Source organism: Lontra canadensis, unplaced genomic scaffold, assembly GCF_010015895.1.
Source record: "Lontra canadensis isolate GAN:19392208 unplaced genomic scaffold, GSC_riverotter_1.0 scaffold22, whole genome shotgun sequence".
NCBI lineage: Eukaryota > Metazoa > Chordata > Mammalia > Carnivora > Mustelidae > Lontra > Lontra canadensis.
In genome coordinates, this window is record NW_022631016.1 from 15,332,119 (window position 1) to 15,353,185 (window position 21,067).

The 21,067-nt window shown below is 33.4% G+C and overlaps 1 protein-coding gene across 4 annotated transcripts in view; it reads right to left on the reverse strand.

Moving 5' to 3' along the window:
- CDH18 (cadherin 18) overlaps positions 1-21,067 on the reverse strand; it is a 970,896-nt gene that overhangs the window by 210,905 nt on the left and 738,924 nt on the right. For all 4 annotated transcript variants that reach the window (XM_032861903.1, XM_032861902.1, XM_032861905.1 and 1 more), the window contains one exon: positions 10,773-10,892. In XM_032861903.1, the coding sequence (XP_032717794.1) occupies positions 10,773-10,892 (120 nt within the window). The remainder of the gene's footprint in view (positions 1-10,772; positions 10,893-21,067) is intronic.

A 21,067-nucleotide genomic window follows, 5' to 3' on the forward strand; every position in this document is an offset into this window, starting at 1 on the left:
TGCTTTCATCTCTAGTGTCTATTAGAGCTAAAACAGTCTGTTAGTGCAAGACCAATAAATGGCTAACTCCACATGGGGCCCATGGTTGCCCCTTACTGCATGAACTAGAGAGCAACACTGACCTAACCCCTAGTTTCTAGGGCATGCGGGTTATCTACCCCTGAAATTCCTTTATTATGGAGGAACACTCTGATGACACATTTGGCTTTTTGAACCTTCCTCCAAGAGAGTAAACTGCCTTCCCTTGGGCAATGCCTTCCATAGTAGCAAGAGCAAATTGGGTTGTCTATTTAAATTTTCTCTTGGGGTCCCTCATAATATCAGATATTGCCATGAGTTTACAAGACACCATGATGGACCCCTCTGCTGACCTTTTGTCATCAGCAGAATCATCTGTTTTTCCCTGTTTTTCATTATATTTCCCCTCATTATGAATTCTTTTAGTTTCAGTTAGGTCAGCCACCATAGCTGCTACTGTAACAGTGGGCCCATTAACCATAGAGGCAAGACACTAAAGTCCTATACCAAGGTCCCAGGACTGACTCTAAGATACAGTCTTCCACACCAGAGGAAAACAATTCTCTCTGGGCTTTTAAAATACTAAGTATAAATGACATGTTTCATTCCCAATTCATGTATAATTTCTTATGGTTCTTCCATAGAAGTCCAGCAAAATGGTGGGGATAGAACATTCCCTTCATTAAGCCAGGTAATCTTAATGCTAGCATTTATCCAATCAATCAAATTAGCTAAGAACCTGTGACCCTCACCAATGCCTATGGTATATACTTTTGTCACAAGGCAGGTCCAGAAGTCACTGAGGCAGTTTTTGACATTTGAAGCTCATTTAACAGAATACCCTTTCCCCATCATCCCACAGTGGTAACCCCTAAGCAGCCACCCTTTCTCAGTCCTTTTGCTTAAAATTAGCTGGTTAGCTCCAACAAGCTTCAGAACATTCTCTCAGACCTGTTTTCTGACTAGTGGGAATTTCTCCTTCATCACCCCTGGGCTCATGAGTGGCCTGGGTCTTTGTTTGAATCAAAAGTCATGTTTGAAAATAATTTTCCTCCTCTATGATGATGTCCTCATCAGAGGAATCATTACCCCAGGGGTCTCATAATTTGGGGTCCCAATTCTCTTGATACCTAATAGTTGTCACTCTAGTGTGTGGTAATCTGTGTTCATATATCTTTGCCACCTTACATGCCATAATTTCTAACTGTTTTTCTTGCTTTTGAATTATTTTGGATACAATGTCTGTATAAGGGGAATATGAAGCTTGTACATCTTTTTCCAAAGCCAGTGCTTCTTGGGCCTGTTAAGATTCTCTTCTTACTCATAATTCCTTTTCTGTGATGTATCTTAAAGCAGGGATCAGTGGCCAAGCCATTGCTGCAATGGCATGTTCACTTTCCCTTCTCTACTTCCTTTTCCCTACTATTTTGAATAGGATATTTAACCATTCCTTGTTTTAGGAGTGTCCCTGTACTCATATAATGGTCCAAAATGCTCAAAAAACCAGACCAAGGCTTCCCACATGGAGGTGGCTGCTCAACCTGATTTTTCCCCTACCTCCAATGGGCTCCCAGGCTCCACCTTCCCCACACTGGCCATGGACAAGGAGCTTTCTCCTGGCATAATTCCTTTATGCATGCTTGTTTAGTTTTTCTGTATCCTGCTAACTGTGCAAATTATTTCAAGATTAAGGAGGGTCAGTAATGCACTGTCCAGACTGAGAAGACACTTTCATACTGAAAATCCAACCAAACCACTCCATAGCATTTATACAGAATTTTATTCAGGGTAACTTACTGATGGGGCAATCAGGCAGATGGATGAACTAGCACTAGGCAGCTACTCTCAGCCTTATTCTCTGTTCCTACCTGGAACCCTTCTGGAGTGATGAGGATGGTGGTGAGGTCGCAGGCTAGATACCTAAGACTATACCATCTGTGAGCCAGAAGATCTCTTTGGGTTATCTAAAATGGCACCATCTATGCACCAGAGGGGAAAACAAGATGGAAGGTCAAATATGAAGTCAGCATTGTTAGCTCTCCTACAATACTCAACAATGAAAAGCTACAAACTTTTCCTCTAATACTAGGAACAAAACAGAATTGTCCACTTTCACCACTTTAATTCAACATAGTTTTAGAAGTACTAACCAGGGCTATTATTCAAGACAAGGAAATAAAAGGCATTCAAATCGGAAAGAAAGAAGTAAAACTGTCACTATTTGCAGATTAAATGCTGTTACATATAGGAAACCCTAAAGACTCCACCAAAAACCATTAGAATTAATAAAAGAATTCAGTAAAGTTACAGGACATAAAATCAATTTTCAAAAGTTTGTTGCATTTCTATAATGTAACAACAAACAATCGGAAAATACACAAGATAAATCTATTTTTTTACCAGGAAGAAATAGTATAAAACGGGTTAACATTAACCAACATTGATTCCTATCACTTCCTATCACTATTATTTTATGTTCAAAGAGATTACTTTTTTCCCTTTCCAGGAAAGAGTTGGTCAATATACTTATAAGAAGTTGTTATTTGAGGGGAAAATTGATTCAACTGGTTTCCTTTTTTCATTTGCTTAAGATTTATTTAAGTTTAGTTTGCATACCATTAAATTCACTTAAGTGTCCAAATCATTTCAATTGTATGGATCTACCATATAACTGTAACTGTAACAAATAGTGTACCTAACGTAGAAAGCTAATCTACATATTTTTTTTCATTAGAACTATACCCATAGCAATTAAATTTGATAGATATTATTAATTCGGTTGATGTAAATAAGACATGGTATCTCTTTGTGATGGAGTAGGAGAGTTATCTAACATCTATAATGTCGACAGTGTATTTGCTACCTTTTAATAAAAGCTAAAATTATTTTTAAGATATACATTTTCAATGGAATGTCAGGTAAAATTATCTTCGGTTTCATTCTCCAATCTCCCCAAATAATCAACAATTAATATGCCTTTTGATACTCAAGTCAGTGTGAAAAAAATCTCCTTTCCTAGTTTAGTGCTGGCACTAGAACTGTAAAATACCTATTGATATCCAGACAGCACTGTGCATTTTCTCTGGATCCTGGATTTTGTGTTGAGAGGAATGAAAGTAGTCTAGGGGAACCAGCTTATAACTCTGTGGGCAGCGCACTGTGCTGTGAAGGTGATTTACTGGTCTGCAAAGCACATTTCACAAAAGTCAGGTATCAGCACTGTGTTGGCACAAAAATTACTCAGAGTAACTTCACTACCAGCTTTTGCTCACCAGTTTCTTCCATGTGACTTTCATCTCATGTGCTCATTGTCACATGATTAGATGGCAGCTATACCTCCAATGATTATGCATATGTTTAAATCCAGAAGATGGGAGGGCAAAGTGAGGAAACATTGGCACCTACATAGAGATACCAAAAAGCCTCCAATGGTCTTTCTTTTATATTTCCCTGGCTAGAATAATGTCATAGTATTTACAGGGAAGCTAAGAAATCTAGCTTTTAAACTGGGTATGTTGTTAAAATGAGCAAAATTAGAGTTCTAATAAGACAGCAAAATTAGAAATTGATATTAAGTGGACAAACACTAGTGTCTTCTACAGTTCATTAACTGTTTATTTCTTAAGTGCTATATAAAATGGGATTCTTGTGTTAATCTCCAAACACTCTGCTACATTTCAGGAACTATTTAGAATTCTTCCCCAAAGAAAATAAAGTGAAAAAAAAAAAAAAAGAAAAGAAAAGTGAGATAATGTTTCTTTCAGTAATTTGGCAACATGACTCAGTTCTGAATTAATGCATGACTTCTTCTCTAACAGAAGAAAATTCTTTAGCACTGGGATTACTAATTAACTCTTTTTAAAAGTCCATTATGCAGTTAATTATGGGAAGTTATTTTCAAAAAGTATTTGTGCAATTATTATTGTTATATAATTAGAATAGATTATGAATAAGGAAAAAAATGACAAAATATATTCTACTATGGACTTTTTTCCTTCTGCAGATTTTGTGAACTATAAATTAAATATTTTAACTGATTGGCTATTAATAAATACAAAATACTGATTTGGGGTAAAAACTATTTTCAATTAGATTTTTATTTGGAATTATGCAAAATTAATATTTAAAACCCATAAAATGTTTAAAAAGAGATGCTCTTCATCTTTTATCCAAACATACACAGTGATCTTCCACAATTTTTTGTTCACTGTTGAAATAAACTAAAACTAGAGGTTAAATAGAGACAGAGTTGTTGATGAATTTAATTACATCTTGTACACTGGACAAAGAATGTTGGAAGCCTTGTTTTCAGTTGCATTCTAAGAAACTCACTGAGGCCTTCCACTAAGTGCATTTTTATAGCTGACTGCTTTTTGCTACAAAATGTTTGGAAAGGCCTTTTTCAAGAATCAGAGTTACTGTTGGTCAAGACCTGTGCATTAATAGCAATTGTTTCATGAATAGCATGCCACTTTATTTCATCCAGAGACACTATTTTGAATTGAGACAGTCAATTCTCATGATAAAAGATTGGTTATTTTAATGTCTAACTTATTTCCTTTTAAATTGTCATTCAAAATTTTCTACAAGTGTATTTGTCTTAATAAAAATATTTATAAAACTTTAAATGCCTAAAAAAAAAGAAAAAAAATAAATGCCTTAAAAGAAATGTAATTTAATTATGTACCAGTTAATATGTGGAACTTGCACTTTTGTATAGTTAAGTGAACTAAAAATTCTTTCAAACAAAATTCTATTTTTTTCTATTTTATATAAGGTTATTTCAAACTCTTATCATGGCACACTATGTAATTTTGGAAATTCTTCTTAGTTTTAAGCTAAAAGAAGGTGAACAAGAGAACTTTACTAATTACTTATATCTTTCTAAGGACTGGGCTAAGATCCTTGCATTAATTTTCTCTTGAATTTAGCTGTTAGTCTAAACTGGCATACAAGTAAACAGAGGCATAACATTTAAGTAACTTGATCAATTTAGTATGATATTAAGTAACATACTAGGATTTGATCATGAAGTATCCTTTAGATCATTATGGAATAAACCTTAGTATTCTGGAAAAATAATAAATATGAATTGCTGTACTATACTATATTAATTAAACTAGAACATAACTAAATACGTTAATCTTTATATTGGAAGGACAAAAAACATGTATTTGTTTACAATAATGCCTTGTAAAAATTAATAATAATGGTTGTGACTTTAGAACCCACAGACATTACTAGGTACAGTATATTTTATTAGATATCAAGTGTCTTGTTTCCTTTGGAATAGCTATTTTTAGTGAAGTGTTTGACAAAAGATTTGAAACCCAATGACTACCCTTTATTAGCAACATGTAGCAGAAACCACTTGAGAGCTAACATGCTCTAGGAATGTTAGGGAAAAAAAAAAGAATATCAAGAATGCTATTTGTATACAATTAAAAGGTAGCCTTATCTAGACTTATTTTTTGTGTACCTGAAAATTAAATACAGAATTTATCAACAGAAATGGTTTTAGCTGTTATATTTTTCTTTTAAATATTATTTAATGAGTAAAAATATATGAAGTTTGTATGAAAAATGACTCAAGTTAAAATATAAGTACATCTATATTAAACTAATAACTCTTCCAATTGTCTTTATTAGGAGTGACAAAAACTCACTGTGACTACCATTTACATAGATACAAATATGCCATTATTGACTATTGCTGATTAATATGTTTCATATTAACTATGGTCAAATTCACCACTATTAATGTTATAAACGATTGCAAATAAAGCTCATCTGAGATTTTATAAACCAGCATATCCCTTTGTTTTCCCTGATAATTCAGGTTTTCAGGTTTTCTGAACTTACCATCAGGAAGATTCAACAGTTTGTGTGAAATAGGCAGAGACATAGCATATATGCAGTAGCTAAAATGACACAAAGTAATTAATAGCTTATTGACTGATAAAGCAGAGAGAATCATCAAATGGCTATAAATGCCATGGCCATTAAGAGATTTGGATTCTTAATTCAAAACTGCACACCCACTTCTTGTATAATCCCCAATTCTGTTCTAAAGATCCTGGAAAGATAGGTGGTTGCTTTCTGGCTTTGTCTTCAAACTAAGTCAAGGGAAGTGGTTCTTTTTTTTTTAAAGCACCTCAATCATTCAGCTTATGCTGTCACCACCTGACAGAAATTTCATAGGTTCTAACGAGGCATAAAATCCTTGAATATATTGATTTATTTTTAATGCAGTTGACAGTCTATTAACTGGATTAGGATCGCCCAGATTTCTTGACTTTGGTTCTTTGACCATTTCCCCTGGCTTTCTCACTCATCAGCCTTCCTCAACATGCACTGCTTAGGGTTCAGGGTTTTCATGAACATGAAAGCGGTTACTTCACTTACTAACTCTGAAACTGTTCTCTTGCCTCATTAAAATCAGTATCTTCAAATAGAACTATACTCATTAAGCTTAATTAACATGTTTTTCTACATGAATCTGGACAGTTGCATGTAATATTATGTCTTTTATATTTGTCATTTCCTTTAGTTTAGTCTCCATAGTTTTCTGCATCTTTTAAACTGCAATGCTTGGGGTGCCTGGGTGGCTCAGTGGGTTAGAGCCTCTGCCTTTGGCTCAGGTCATGGTCCCAGGGTCCTTGGATTGAGCCCAGTGTTGGGCTCTCTGCTCAGCAGGGAGCCTGCTTCCACCTCTCTCTCTCTGCCTGCCTCTCTGCCTACTTGTGATCTCTGCCTGTCAATCAATAAATAAAATCTTAAAAAAAAAACTGCAATGTTAAAATATCACTCTTTTATTTTTTTAAGATTTTATTTATTTGACAGAGAGAGAAAGATCACAAATAGGCAGAGATAGTGGGGGAAGCAGGCTCTCTGCGGGATCATGACCCGAGCTGAAGGCAGAGGCTTAACCCACTGAGCCATCCAGGCACCCCTAAAATATCACTTTTTAATGGGGACTCCTCTTTTGCTTTTATACATTAAGCAACCAATTAACTCATGAACCCAACATTAACAAACTCAACTACATTAGCTCAACCAAACTTATTTAAAACAATAGATGATTCACAAGACTTATGTTGATTGTACTGATTAAAAAATTCTTTAAGGTAAAACAATATAGACTTTATTAAACCAATTATGAATAGTAGAGCAACTCAAGAGCAACATAGTTCATTTCTCTGGACATAGCAGTTCACGGATGATTTACATAATAGCGACAAGATCTTATGGGTAACTCATCTTAGGACAACTATGGTGAGTATCAACTGTATCTTTCAACACAATAAAAACAAGGCAACCCAAAGTCCTGATTTTAACCATGAGTACTCACAACTCTCTTTGGGCACAAAAGTTCCTTTGATATAATTCATCTTCATTGAAAGTAACCAGAGACATACTGAAATAGAGTCATGCCAAATCAGAGGGTAGAATGAAAATGACACTATGAAAATGTACTATTCTAAGTAACCGTTATCCCAACACTTCTGATATAACATCTTATCCATAGCAACTGTTCCTTTAGTTTTCAGTACATTTGTATTTTATTCCAGTCATTTTAAGCACAGTTTACTCTAAATTCATTAGTTCTGAAAATGTTTAATTGCACAGTAATATATCTATTAAGCATACATTACCAAAAATGTCTTACTAAATAGAATAATGAACATTTTGTTTTATAATGCTTTCTACAAACAGCTATCTAAGAAAGTGGCATATCTAAAGAATCTTTACATTAGGAAATGTATCCATAGATTCTTATGGTGGTTTAGTCAATATAATGTTGAAATTAAAACATATCAACATGGAGGTATACTTACATTTAATAAATCATCTTGCTTAAAGGAGCAAAGGAATGCAGTGACAATATCATAGAGCCATATTTGAATAGCAGCTTATTTACGTTTCAGATCATTTTTATTTATTTAATAAAGTGCTTAATTAACTTATGATAAACATGTATAACCAAGTGCAATTTTTATTTGAATATGATGTTACTGATATACTTTCTTCATTAAAGCACCTACTAGAGCAGAGTCCAACACTAGTCAAATCTTGTCCTCATGGCGCTCTTTATCCACCCAAAGTACCCCACGCACACAAATGCAAATGCATGCATGTCTTCAAACAAACACATGCAAACATTCCCAGACCCTCAGACACACAGATACATATAGAATTGGTATTTTTTTTAACAAATTCAAAGTGTATGGTCATTTTAAAAAATCTGTATATGATGTCTATATATTGGCAATATGCTGTGAAGTAAATATAACACTTACAAATATTTGGCTATGCATAGGAAGTAAATGGACTGAAACCATGTGTGATTTTGCACATTTGTGGGTGTGTGTGTGGTAACTGAAACATAGTGTATCCTTGTTTCTTTCCTGCAGGAAGATGTTTGTTTATTTATCTATCTATAGACAGAGACAGTGTGAAAGCAGGGGGACAAGGGGCTGAGGAAGAAGGAGAGAATATTTATCAGGCTCTATTCTTAGCCTGGAGCCCAGTGCAGGGCTTGATCTCACAACCCTGAAATCCTGACCTGAGCCAAAATCAAGAGTCAGACATTTCACCGACTGTACCACACAGGTGTCCCAGGAGATGCATTTTTAAAACGAGAAATATAGAGGCTCCTGGGTGGCTTAGTTGGTTAAATGTCTACTTTCATTCAAGCCGTAATCCCAGGGTTCTGGGATTGAGCCCCATCTTGGGCTCCCCGCTCAGTGGGGAGTCTGCTTTTTTCCCTCTACCCTGCTCATGCTTTCTCTCTCGCTCTCTGTCAAATAAATAAGTAAACTCTTTTAAAAAAAATAAATAAATAAAATGAGAAATATATATTTCACATATAAAACTGTCATGTTTATTGGGAAAATAGAACAAAATGAGCAACACCAATATTAAATAATCATTTTTATTTGTCTTAAGATTTTTTATGGCCACATGGCAATATTACTACCATATTAAAATGTATCAAATATATGGTGCACCTTAAATTTATGCAATGTAATATGTCAACTATATTTCAATAAAAAGCTTTTTTTAAAATCTAAACCCTCTTGCCAGAGTAACAATGTATACAATATATGTATATTCTTTAATCCTAGAATTCTGACTACTTTATTAACATTTTTATTTCTGAGTATTTAATATTATCTTGGTAGTAAAAGGACTTGTCTATCCGATACCATTTCAGCTTACATTATATTACTTTTTATCATCTCCTGATTTTTATTTTTTACTTCATTTAATTATATGTAATTTACCTTATAATTATAACACATATGCTATATATATTATGTATGTATTCTTCATTAACCTATCTATACATATTCAATATGTTCTTCATAAATTATTATAGTAGGAAAATCTGTATATCAATCTGTATGATTAAGATCTATTCTTGTCCAGTGTACTTAGGTGTTGGTGCACACCAGGAAAAGAAAGACAAGTAAGCTGATGGATTCCTCCTGAAAATATGATAATGACAATACTCCTAGCATTCAAGTGATATTAACTACTGAGAGTCTGTGAGCATCTTTTTCAGCTGGATGTACCTTGTCTATGATAGTGGTAAACAAACCTGGAATCTATAAAGTTATGAAACAGGGTTCCTTGAAAAATGTTTTGTAAGCTATGTGATCATGGAAATATAAGGGGATTTTATAACAAAAAATGGCTTTCTTCTGTGTTATCTGGCTGTGCCCATTACTTGATGATACCACGTGTTAATCTGATTCAGGATGAGTCTAATGGAACTAGAGAAGAAGGGACCTCTGGAATATCTTAGATCACTCTCTTCTTCTGTGTCTCATGATTATATAGATCTTTGAAATTACTAGTAAAACTTAAAACTCATTTCTTACTGAACATTTGGCTACTTTCAAAATGCGTTTATGTTCAGCCAATTCTTTGTTAAAAAATTATTTGCCAACGGGACCATAGCTTTCTATGGTTTTTAGATTATGCTGCTGAACATAATCCTATAATGCAATATTGAGTATCCTTCATTCCCACTTTGACATCACATAGTATGATATGATTATTTTGGACAGAAAAAAAGAGAGGAAAGAGAGAATTCCTATTTTTTTCCTTAAAAAAAAAGTTTACATGTTTCTGTCTTTACTTTCAGTTAATTTCTCCTACATAATGCAGTATTTAAAGACTGAAGAATTTTCTCTTTAGGAAAAAAAACCTCAGTTCAAGACATAACAATTCCCCCAATGTAATATATAACAACTTCCGTGACAATCAAATTCAAATGAATTATGGAAATTCTCAATAAATTATTTACTATCTTTGGCAAAGAATTAAACCTAATATATAAACACAACAAATGATACACTTGAAGATCTCATTGAATGTAACACACCATATTTGTTTTAAGCAGAAAGTAACTGATACAAGGACATGCAAAAGTAAGAAATTTTTACTGGTATAACTGCTGGATAATCAAAATGCTAAAGAAAACAGTGAATTTACCTTCAATTATTCAATCACATCATGTTAGAAAAAACAAGGATATTTTAGAATGTGCTAAAACAACAATGTCTGATGTAGGAGAAGACACAGAAATAAAACAATTATTCAATCACATCATGTTAGAAAAAGCGAGGACATTTTAGAATGTGCTAAAACAACAATGTCTGATGTAGGAGAAGACACAGAAATAAAAACATTGCTTTCTTTTATTCCAGCACACAGGCACACAAATTATACAAAAATGCACTAACCTGTTTTAGGATCTACGGAGAAGTAGGGCTGTCCCTGGAGAATACTGTACACCACACGGGCACTGTTTCCATAGGTAGGGTCGTCTGCATCAGTAGCTGTCACCTGTAGAACAGAGGTACCTGTGCATTCAGGAAAACAAATTTTAGTGTGTGGTAATATTTAGCACGTGACTTATACACAGAAAAAGGTTACACTGACATACCTATGGAACACTATAATAGATGTATCTTACAAAATTTAATTCTTGGTTTATCTGTTAAACATCTGTCCCCTGCCAACAACTGTATCAGATGAGAAGCGAAAAGAAAATATTTGATTTCCAACATTTTAATATTTTCATGTGTGTGTGTGCCAATAACACTGTGAAAGGCCTCTTTTGACACTCACATAATCAGGGGTAGGTTGGACTGATGATCAAGAATCAAACTGGTGTTCAACTGTGAGGTAAGTTCAAAGGTAAGGTGAGAACACGTATTACCTATTATATACCCATTCAGAAAATGGCAGGTCAGATGGTTTGTGATTATGGGGCAATGCGGGTGAGTTGACATTAAATTATCAGTAGCATCAAAGTAGCAGATTCAAACCATTTTCCATGATTTATGTCATTTTTATTTTAGGACTATTAATGAGTGCCCAAACTGGTCTTCAAGGTTCAGTTCTCATTCCTTTGGGTTCTTCTATATAGTACCAACATAATCGTCTTTCTACAATGGGTATCAGAATATGCCTATTACACTGGATTTTTTTAAAATTAAAGTGTACATTAAAGGAATTTATAAACTTTAGAATACTGTATTTTGAGGTAAAATTAGCAGCTGTATTCTGCTTATTTCTTTTCTGTTTATATATTTCAAATACTATTTGCATAATTAAGTACATTTATACCATATTTCAGTTATTCTCAAATGAAGACTGATCTAGGTATAACAAGACAACCATCTATTAGGGCCTATGTAACTTACTGTAAATTTAGTGGGTTAAGAGCTCTCATTTATTCATGAAATGTACTTGATGAATCATCTAATAGTGCATACTTGATATTTTATTCTGCCTAACTAAAAATATTCCACCTACTAATTCAGGTTATGTAGCAACCAAAAATATTTTCATAATCAAGTAATTCTATATGAAATTCTGCATTCATCTTGGTATTTGACTATGGAAGCACTGACAATTTTCAGTCTTTAGTTTTAATAAGTACTTCAATTATTTAGGTATGGAACAATTATTAAGGGCCTAATATCTGTTTAACTACAAAGATTTTACTTTTCTGTTGAAATGCAGAGTCAACTTCAAGCAATGCTTTTTCTTTGTCTTCAAGGCATCCTAGAAAACTTAATAAAATTAGTATGCCTTGTTCTTCTGACAATCCTTATTAGCAGATTATAAATGTACATGAACTTTTAATAGTATGTTAAGATTCTGGCCTCTAAATGGTATTTTACATTGATATTATAAGCAGAAATATGATTAGCAATTATACATACTCAGAAGGGGAGGGCTGTGTGGTGTCTAAACGATATCTTTAATAATGAATAATAAAACACAATGGTGACACTAAATGCTGGCAAGAATACGGAGAAACTAGGTCACTTGTACATTGCAGGGGGAAATGTACATTTAGCAGATTCCTATAAAATCAAACACACATATAACGTACAACCCTGAAAATTGTAGTCTTGGGCATATATGCAAAAGTAATGCAAACACATGTCCACATAAAACAGTGCTTGCAAATCTTCATAGATATTCACAGCAGCATTATTTGTAGTAGCCACAAACTAGAAATGACCCAGATGTACGTTACTGGGAAAATAGTTAAACAGACTGCGGCAATTGATGGTATGGAATACTACTCAGCAATGAAAAATAAGCATGCAGCATGACGCATGCAGCCATTTGGTGAATCTTCAAGTAATTATACCCAGTGGAGAAAAGCCAGTCCCATAAGGTGATATATTCTATGATTTCACTTATTTAACATTCTTGAAATGATGACATTTTAGAAATCATTAACAGACTTCCAGCTGCCAGGTGGAAGAAGTGGAAGTAGACTTAGGGGATACTGGTTATAAAAGAGCAACATGAGGCATCTTCATGATGTTAGAACTACCCAGTATTTTGATTATGGCATGGGATACATGAACATAGACCTGTGATAAATCACATAGACCTAAACACGCATACAAGTAAAACTAGGGAAATCTAAACAAGACTGGTAAATTAAATAATAACACATATGTGTGTGTGTGTGTGTGTGTGTGTGTGTGTGTGTAGAATGGACCAAAATATTTTGGGTGCATAGTACTCCATTCCACCCACCCACACACACACACTGGAATACTATGCAACCATCAAAAAACCACACACACAAAATCTTGCCATTTGCAATGACACGGATGTAACTAGAGGGTATTATGGTAAGTGAAATAAGTCAATCAGAGAAAGACAATTATCATACGATCTCCCTGATATGAGGAATTTGAGAGGCAGTGGGGGGAGTCATGGGGGAAGGGAGGGAAAAATGAAACAAGATGGGACCAGGGAGGAAAACAAACTATAAGAGATTCTTAATCTCAGGAAACAGAGGATTGTTAGGGGGGATGGGAGGGATGGGGTGTCTGGGTTATAGAAGGGTTGTTGGGAGGGTATGTGCTATGTGAGTGCTATGAATTGTGTAATACTGAAGATTCACAGACCTGTACCCCTGAAGAAAATAATACATTATATGTTAATAAAAATATAAATAAAATAAAATAAATATTAAAATAAGGGAAAAAAAGTTTCAAGGACTTTTTCTGTGATGTCACAGTTGTTCTATGCCTCACATTCATCTCTCCAACCTATTCAGAGAGTATCAGTAGGTAGACATCTACAAATAGAAATTGGTTTAGGAGGAATTTTTGTTGATAGCACATTGAAGAAAATTAAATCTGTAGGAAGTGCCCAGAAAAAACTACAAAAAATATGAAAAGTCCATATTGTAACTACAGTGTTACAAAATTATATTAGTCAAATCCTTGATTTAATTTGAAAAATGCTGTTCATATTGGGCATATACAGGAATTACTGAGATCAAAAGAGAGAACCGTATAGACAGAAAACATTAAAATAAAGGCCATCTTTTAAGAAGCCACACTTATAAAATCCTCAAATTTTAAAATGTTCTCTGGCTTTGCAATAGTTATTTAGGTTTAAATTGTATTTAATGTCTTAAAAATAGTCCCCAAGCAATCATTCCAAAGAGAAAGCTGAGAAAGACAAATAGTCCAAGATCACACCTCCTTTGTGGTAACTGGCTGGGACACCACATGACAAAAATAAATAAATAAATAAATAAATAAATAAATAAATAAATAAATAAAATTAAATTTAAAAAAATTTTTGTTCCGCTTGGCTTAATGTGTTTATAAAAGTCCAGCCTTGTTAAGTGAAAGCTGAAAGGCATGAATGCAGGGAAAAGTGAAATGAAAAACAACAAGTAAAGAAAAAAAGAAAAGAAAAAAGGTAGCCTTGTAGGGTTGACTACGTGATGGTAAAAGTAGTACAGAGAAGTGAGCAGAGACAGGATCCAGGAGAGAAAAAGAAAATATATTAACTCTCTACCCTGGTCAGAATGTATGGTCACTAACTGTTACACATCTCTATATAGTCAGTCTCACAGGTGTTTGGCAATTCTGATTACTTGTGTGAAGTAAGGTAGAGCAAATGACCTCTATCACTTTGCTTTGATGGCATCTGAAGGTATCAGACCACCACTGTAAGTACACAGATTGCTGGTCAAAGGGAGCTCACATTTATGTACAGCACAGCCCAACTGAAAGTCACCCTGCCCCTTGAACACAGTAAGGGTAAAAATAAAGAGCCAGGATGGAAAATAAGTCCCTTGGCTAATTGTTCTAAGAATTTCTTACCAAGAAGAATTGGTAAGAGGGTTTCAGGTCAAAAGAAAAGAATATATATATACATATTTTATATTCTTATTGACTTGAAACCTAGAAGGCAACATTTTAAGAAGCATTAGTGCTTTTAGAAGTTCTTTTACATTAGAAAAAAGGCTTTGGGGGGCCTGGGGGGCTCAGTCGGTTAAGGGTCTGCCTTGACTCAGGTCATGGTCTCAGGGTCCTGGGATTGAGACCTGAATCAGGCTCCCTGCTCAGCAGGGAGTCTGCTTCTTCCTCTGTGTTCTCCCTCTCTTTCTCTTTCTCTCAAATAAACAAAATCTTAAAAAAAAAAAAAAAGTAAAAAGAGAGCGTTTTTTTTTTTTAAAAATAGATAATAAAAAATAGATCGCTTTAGGGTATATGTTAAGGGTTGAATTGCTTCCCCTCAAAGTTTATGAATTGGACATCTAGACTCTAGCACATCAAGGCAATCTTATTTGGAAATAGGATCATTGTAGATGTAATTAACTAAGACAAGGTCAAGCTGGAGTAGTGTGGACCCCTACTCTAATATGCCTGGTATCCTTATACAAATAGGAAATTTGGAAACACACGCAAGCACACATAGAGAATACTTTATGTGAAGATTAAGACAGAAATAGGAGTGATTCCTCTACAAACCAAGGGCACTCAAAAATTGCCAACAAACCACTAGAAGCTAAAGGAGAGACTAGGGACAGACCCTATTCTAGTATTTTAGGAGGGAACATGACCCTGCTGACAATTTTGACCTCAGACTTCTAGCTTTTGGAACAGTGAGACAAAAACTGTTGTTTAAGCTACTCAGTTGTACTTTGGTACAGGAGCCTTAGCAAACTAATAAAATATGTTACAGCTACAGTGGAAAGAAATTACGCTTATTCTCAGAATTTACAGGTGTTCTTTCACTGAATCTGGATAACAATCTAAAGTTACAATTCACAATAAAATGATGGATAATTCCCTTTGCTATTTGATGCCAGCTATATCATAAGTGAGATAAAATAAAAAGTTAATCTCACAAGTTGATAAATTAAATTAGATAGAAATTAGTGGTATTTGATTATTTTAAACATTAGGCACTACTAGTGATATAACTGTTGACATTTTTAAGTAAATTAATGAAATATATTAGTTATATTAATGAAGGATTTCTACTCCTGGTTTAATGTTTAAGAGAAAAAAATCAGTATTTATGTATTCTGAGAAGGGTATCCCACATTAGACAATTCAACTCCTCTACTCATGCTATGTGTCCTAATTATATACATAGTAGAACAGAGAAAATTATTCTTTATAATGCTATATTTCTAAATAAAAATATATGAAATAATCCCTAAAAGTCCATTCGTCTACTAAAATATTAAAGTAATCTAAATTTTCTGGAAATTATTATATACATTTGGTCAACAGATATTAAACCAATAGCCCTACATAACTAGCTTCATCAAAGAAAATTTTAAAAGTGCTTTATAAGCTTTCTTAATTTTTACAACCATCTCCCACAAAAACATAGAAACATTTCCTTTTAAAGTATCATTGGCTACTTAGTACACAATATTTTCATGTTAAATATTTCCTGTGGCACACACTTAGCTGTTCCCATGCTAAGGATAAGTACTTTTCAGCTGATGTTTTATACAAAAAAATCTAAAAAAAAAAAAAGATTAAAGTACATAAAAAAGCTTTCAAGATATCTTTTCTACTATAAAACGTAAGCCCTGTTTCCTTTGGGAATTGCCCTGTGTCACTCTTTTCATTTGGTTTCTTTTTATACTATGCTTTATAAATAGCATGTATTTTGGAAAGTTACATATCAATGGAGAAGCAGAAGAGTGGACTTTCTTCAAAGTCTCTAAAGACCAATTTCAAATATTTAATAAAGCATTTTAATACAAGCAAATATTCTCTGAGATTGAAATCATTATGCATGACTTGTCGGAGTTCACAGCCCTGTGAAAATCTCAAGTGAATTAATGTTGAGCAAGAACTTTTGAGTAAAAAATCAGCTGAGGATGTATGAAGGCAGAGAGCATCTCTATGAAGGAATCTCATAGGACTTAATTCTCAGAAGGATTTTCCAGGGATTGGGAAAAAGCAATAGTTACCAAGATACAGCTTAAATTTCATTCTACACAGGAGGACTGTAATTTCACCAACAGAGCAATAACACAGGATTCCAGTCATCGTGTAATTTGATAAAGCTTTGAGTATTCACCCAGGACTCATTGGATTAAAAAAAAAAAAATTGTTCTGCAAGAACACTTCTGAAACATCTGGTACCAAAACAAAAATCACTGTTGTAACCATGCATTTTAAATCATGGCTATCATTAAGTTCTGTGTATTTTCAATTAGATCCCTTTTTTGGAACTGCTTAGTGTAAAACTGCACATTATTCAAGTAAATTTTATATTATAGTCCTTAAATAGAAAAAAAAATCATTAAGGAAGTAATACGCATTTACTACCAATGATGTGAAAAGCACTCCTTTATATGCCATTCAATTTAATAATGACATTATTAAGAAAATTACATTTAATGCTATTTTACAGATGGAGGTACAGAGGTTCAAAAGGTTGTGTAGTTGACAATTAGAAAAGGCAGAATTCAAGCCTGGTCCTCTCTGCTTTGGTATATGACATTCTTTCCTCTGTATTCTATCTCTCCAACCAGTCAGGATGGAGTTTGAGAGATCCATTCAGTTTAGCCTTCCACATTTTGGCGTGCATCTATGTTTCCTTGATGGTATGTGATGGCAGTCCAAGTGCATCTATGTCGGGAGAGGTAGTGTTATATTTCACCCCTCTGTCTACGTGCTCAAAAGCCAAGTCATTATATACATTTTATAAAATAAAGATGTGTAGTAGAATAATTAGGGGAAGCATTTGCCTGGTACTGACAACACTGTTGTGCTTTTCTGCAGCCTTCCTCACCAACAAATAAAAACAGATGCTAGAGGAAAATTGCAATATTGCAATACAGGAAAATTGCAATACAGAAAAGAAAGGTGTGTCTACCCCTGTCTCTGTCTACCTCTCCTCCTCCCTCCCTCCTTCTTTTGGCTTAAGATGGTATCTCTGGCAGTGTCTTGCCTTTCTGCAATAGTCCCAGCTCCCTCTTTGCTTCCTTCTTCCATGGGTCCAGGCAATCAAGCCCAGCTCCTGGGTCAGGTAACACTACTCTTCCAACCCTAGGGATACTAAACTCCTTCCCTGGTTGTCTCATGGTCCACGACTTTGTTTTTCACCTCTCTTTTCATTTCTGTAACTGATTCCACTATGTAACTTCTGCTCTTCATCTAACAGGTGGTAGATTTTATTTTCCTGCTTAAACTCCGTTAATATAGAAGGTATGAACAGGTTTCTCCCCAACCACACTTCATTGCTTTTGAGTAATGACTATACTTTACCAAATAAAAGGTTAGGCTCTGTACTTGATTCTAATATAGTTAGTACTTTTAAATAAAAATCTATGTGTTCTTTATATTCAAACTTTAAATTAGTCAACATATTAGAATCTGATGAACATAATTTGGAGAGTTGTTCATTGTATGCAAAATAAGATTATGAGATCTTTAAGAGAAAATGCTTTTTGAAGTGGAGAAAATTTTCATATATGTATGAAAATATCATATATATACACACACACATAATTGAAAACTTAATACTTTTCTGAGTATTCACCAGTTATTAGTTTAATGTACTGTGTGTGGTAATTAAGCCCATGTACTATTGCTGATTTAACATGTTTCTTATCAAAAATTAGAATTGTTTCTATAAATAGTTTTACTTTTCACTGTTTGGAAAGTATTCTATTTGAAAAATTAAAAAAATTACCAAATTCAGCATTGTTCTGAATAATGCAATATTGTTTCAGCTGAATTTTCATTCAATAATAACAAAACCAGAAACAAAACCAAAAACAACAACAAAAAAGACAACACAAAACAATACAAGGATAAAAACATTTTGTCCTTGCTTGATAACAAAGTTGTCAATAAAAGTTCAGAAGAATTTACTAAAAGATTATAGCTTATACTCATAATATATACACTATTATATATACATATTTATAATGTCTTTATATTTACACAGATAATTCACATTCAATCACTACCTTTAATCACTGAGTAAAAAACTCTAATTTATTTATTTATTTTAACCAATTAGCTAGGAAAATGGATTTCTAAAATAGCATAGTAGCACAGTCTATATATTTTAAAATAGTGAAAAACAAAACAAATTACAACGAAACCATATATATATACAATTAGAAGCCTTTTTACTTCTTAGTTCCTATACCTACTCTCACCAGATTCACTTTTGAGTGTACCAAATTTTGGCCTACTGTTTGTTGTTTCATTAAAATTTAAAATTTTAATTGTATCACAATTGAAAAATATTCATTGATATACCATAACTGAAAAATGAAGAATTCATTGCATCAGAGTTATCTCCCAATACTGCTCCCATTACATGATTTAATTACATTATTAATTTTAGTTATGTTAGCTACTTTTATCACTATGGATAAAATGGTTAATTAAATTCCTATATTTTGCCTCAATAATTTTAGGCAGCAAATATGCCCTTAATGACTTCTAAGGAAATATCAATACTTTACCATCTTTTCACTTTTAATTTTTGTCAGTTACATGTTTTAAGTCATTGTAGTATACATTATATTATGTACTTCCTCTACAAAAAGTGATTTTTGTGATTTTTCTGTTTTTATTTGAGAGGCTGGATATAAATGGACAATGTCTAGGCCATATATAAAAATAGAACTCTGACTCATAATCTGTAGCAAGCAGTCCAAGAAGTCAACCTGCTATCTACAATAAAGAACCCAGGAGACAGGCTACTTATTTCCATAAATCATGCCTGTAGGAGGTTAAATGATTCTCCTTAACAGCAATCCAGGAAGTCAAACGTTCAACCCCAAATGACCAGGACTTGATCAATAACTTACAATAACTGTACTTTCTCTGCAGTTTTACCCATTTTCAACTTAAAAGCAATCAGATAAAGCAAGACTCACATTCTTAACCAATCACAAAAGATGTTCTGTTTCTAGGTAGCTCACCTATAGCTTCCCTGTGACAACAGCTTCCAATCATGGCACACTCAAAACTTTCTCTTTTGTCCACTATAAACCTCTCTCACTCTTCCGCCTGCTTTTGAGTGTCTGCCGAAATGCAAGTGATTGTGGTTAACTCTCTTATTACAGCAAACTCTCTTTAGCATTTGGTTGGTCTTTGTTTATTTCCATAAATTATTTTTTAAAAAATCAAGAATAAGCACTATTTGATTATATAAAAATATTCTCTGCAAAACCAGTTAATGTGACCCTAATAATCTGAAGATGCAAAAACCTTTATTTCTAAGATTTGTCACAAAAATGAGAACGTTACAAGTGTCAAGATCAAATGATTTTTCATAATTCTTAGTGCATATAGCATATTTCTACTTTTTTTCTAAACCCAATATATTCTTCTTTCTAGAAATCCTGTATAGCTTAGTAATTTGCTAAAGGTCAGAATATGTATTTTTAGAGTATTCCTGCTTAGGCACTAGATGTGGCTGCTGATTTTTCCTAATCTTTCCATGTCTGAAATTTTCTGTGTCCTTTCATATCTAAAAAAATTATTTTCTCTACTAGTTAATAATTTTGCTGCTGGGATTAAAGTAGAATTTTTAATATAATTTGCTATTGCCTTTTTCATTTCTATCTTTGCTCATGAAAACTGTAATATAGAGAAATATTTGTCCTTAAAAATATTTTTATGTTACATTTTAAAATTTCTTCATTATCCAAGGATATCTGATATGTGGGTTTTCAAATTAGTAAATTAGTTTTCCTGTTTGATGCTTATTTATATTTCTTTAAGTTGAAAACTCAGGTTTTCTTTTGTCCAATATTTTTACTCTCCCTTCCACAACAAAAGTAAAACATTTCCAGTTGATCACCCATGTCTACTACTGAGTCATATAGGTGTTCTACTTTGCCTGGTTTGTGCTACACAATGCCTGATGTCTCCGGATTTATTTGTGAGATCTCCAACTTAGTCTTCAGCTATGTTCATCACATAATTCAGTCCACTGATTATTTGTTTTAATTTCAGCATCTTATTTTAATTTTAGAAAACTTTACTCTTTATTTCAATGTACTCTTGTTTAATGAATGCAATAAAATCTCAGATTCCAGTTAAGAAAAGTAGATTTTTAATTTAAATTATTCTATCTGAATTATTCCTATTATCTGTAACAGATATTTATTTGATTTGTTTATTGTAAATCCTGTTTTTTCTATTTAAAATATTAAGGTGAATTACTATTTTTAAATGCCCTTACTAACCACAGTGAT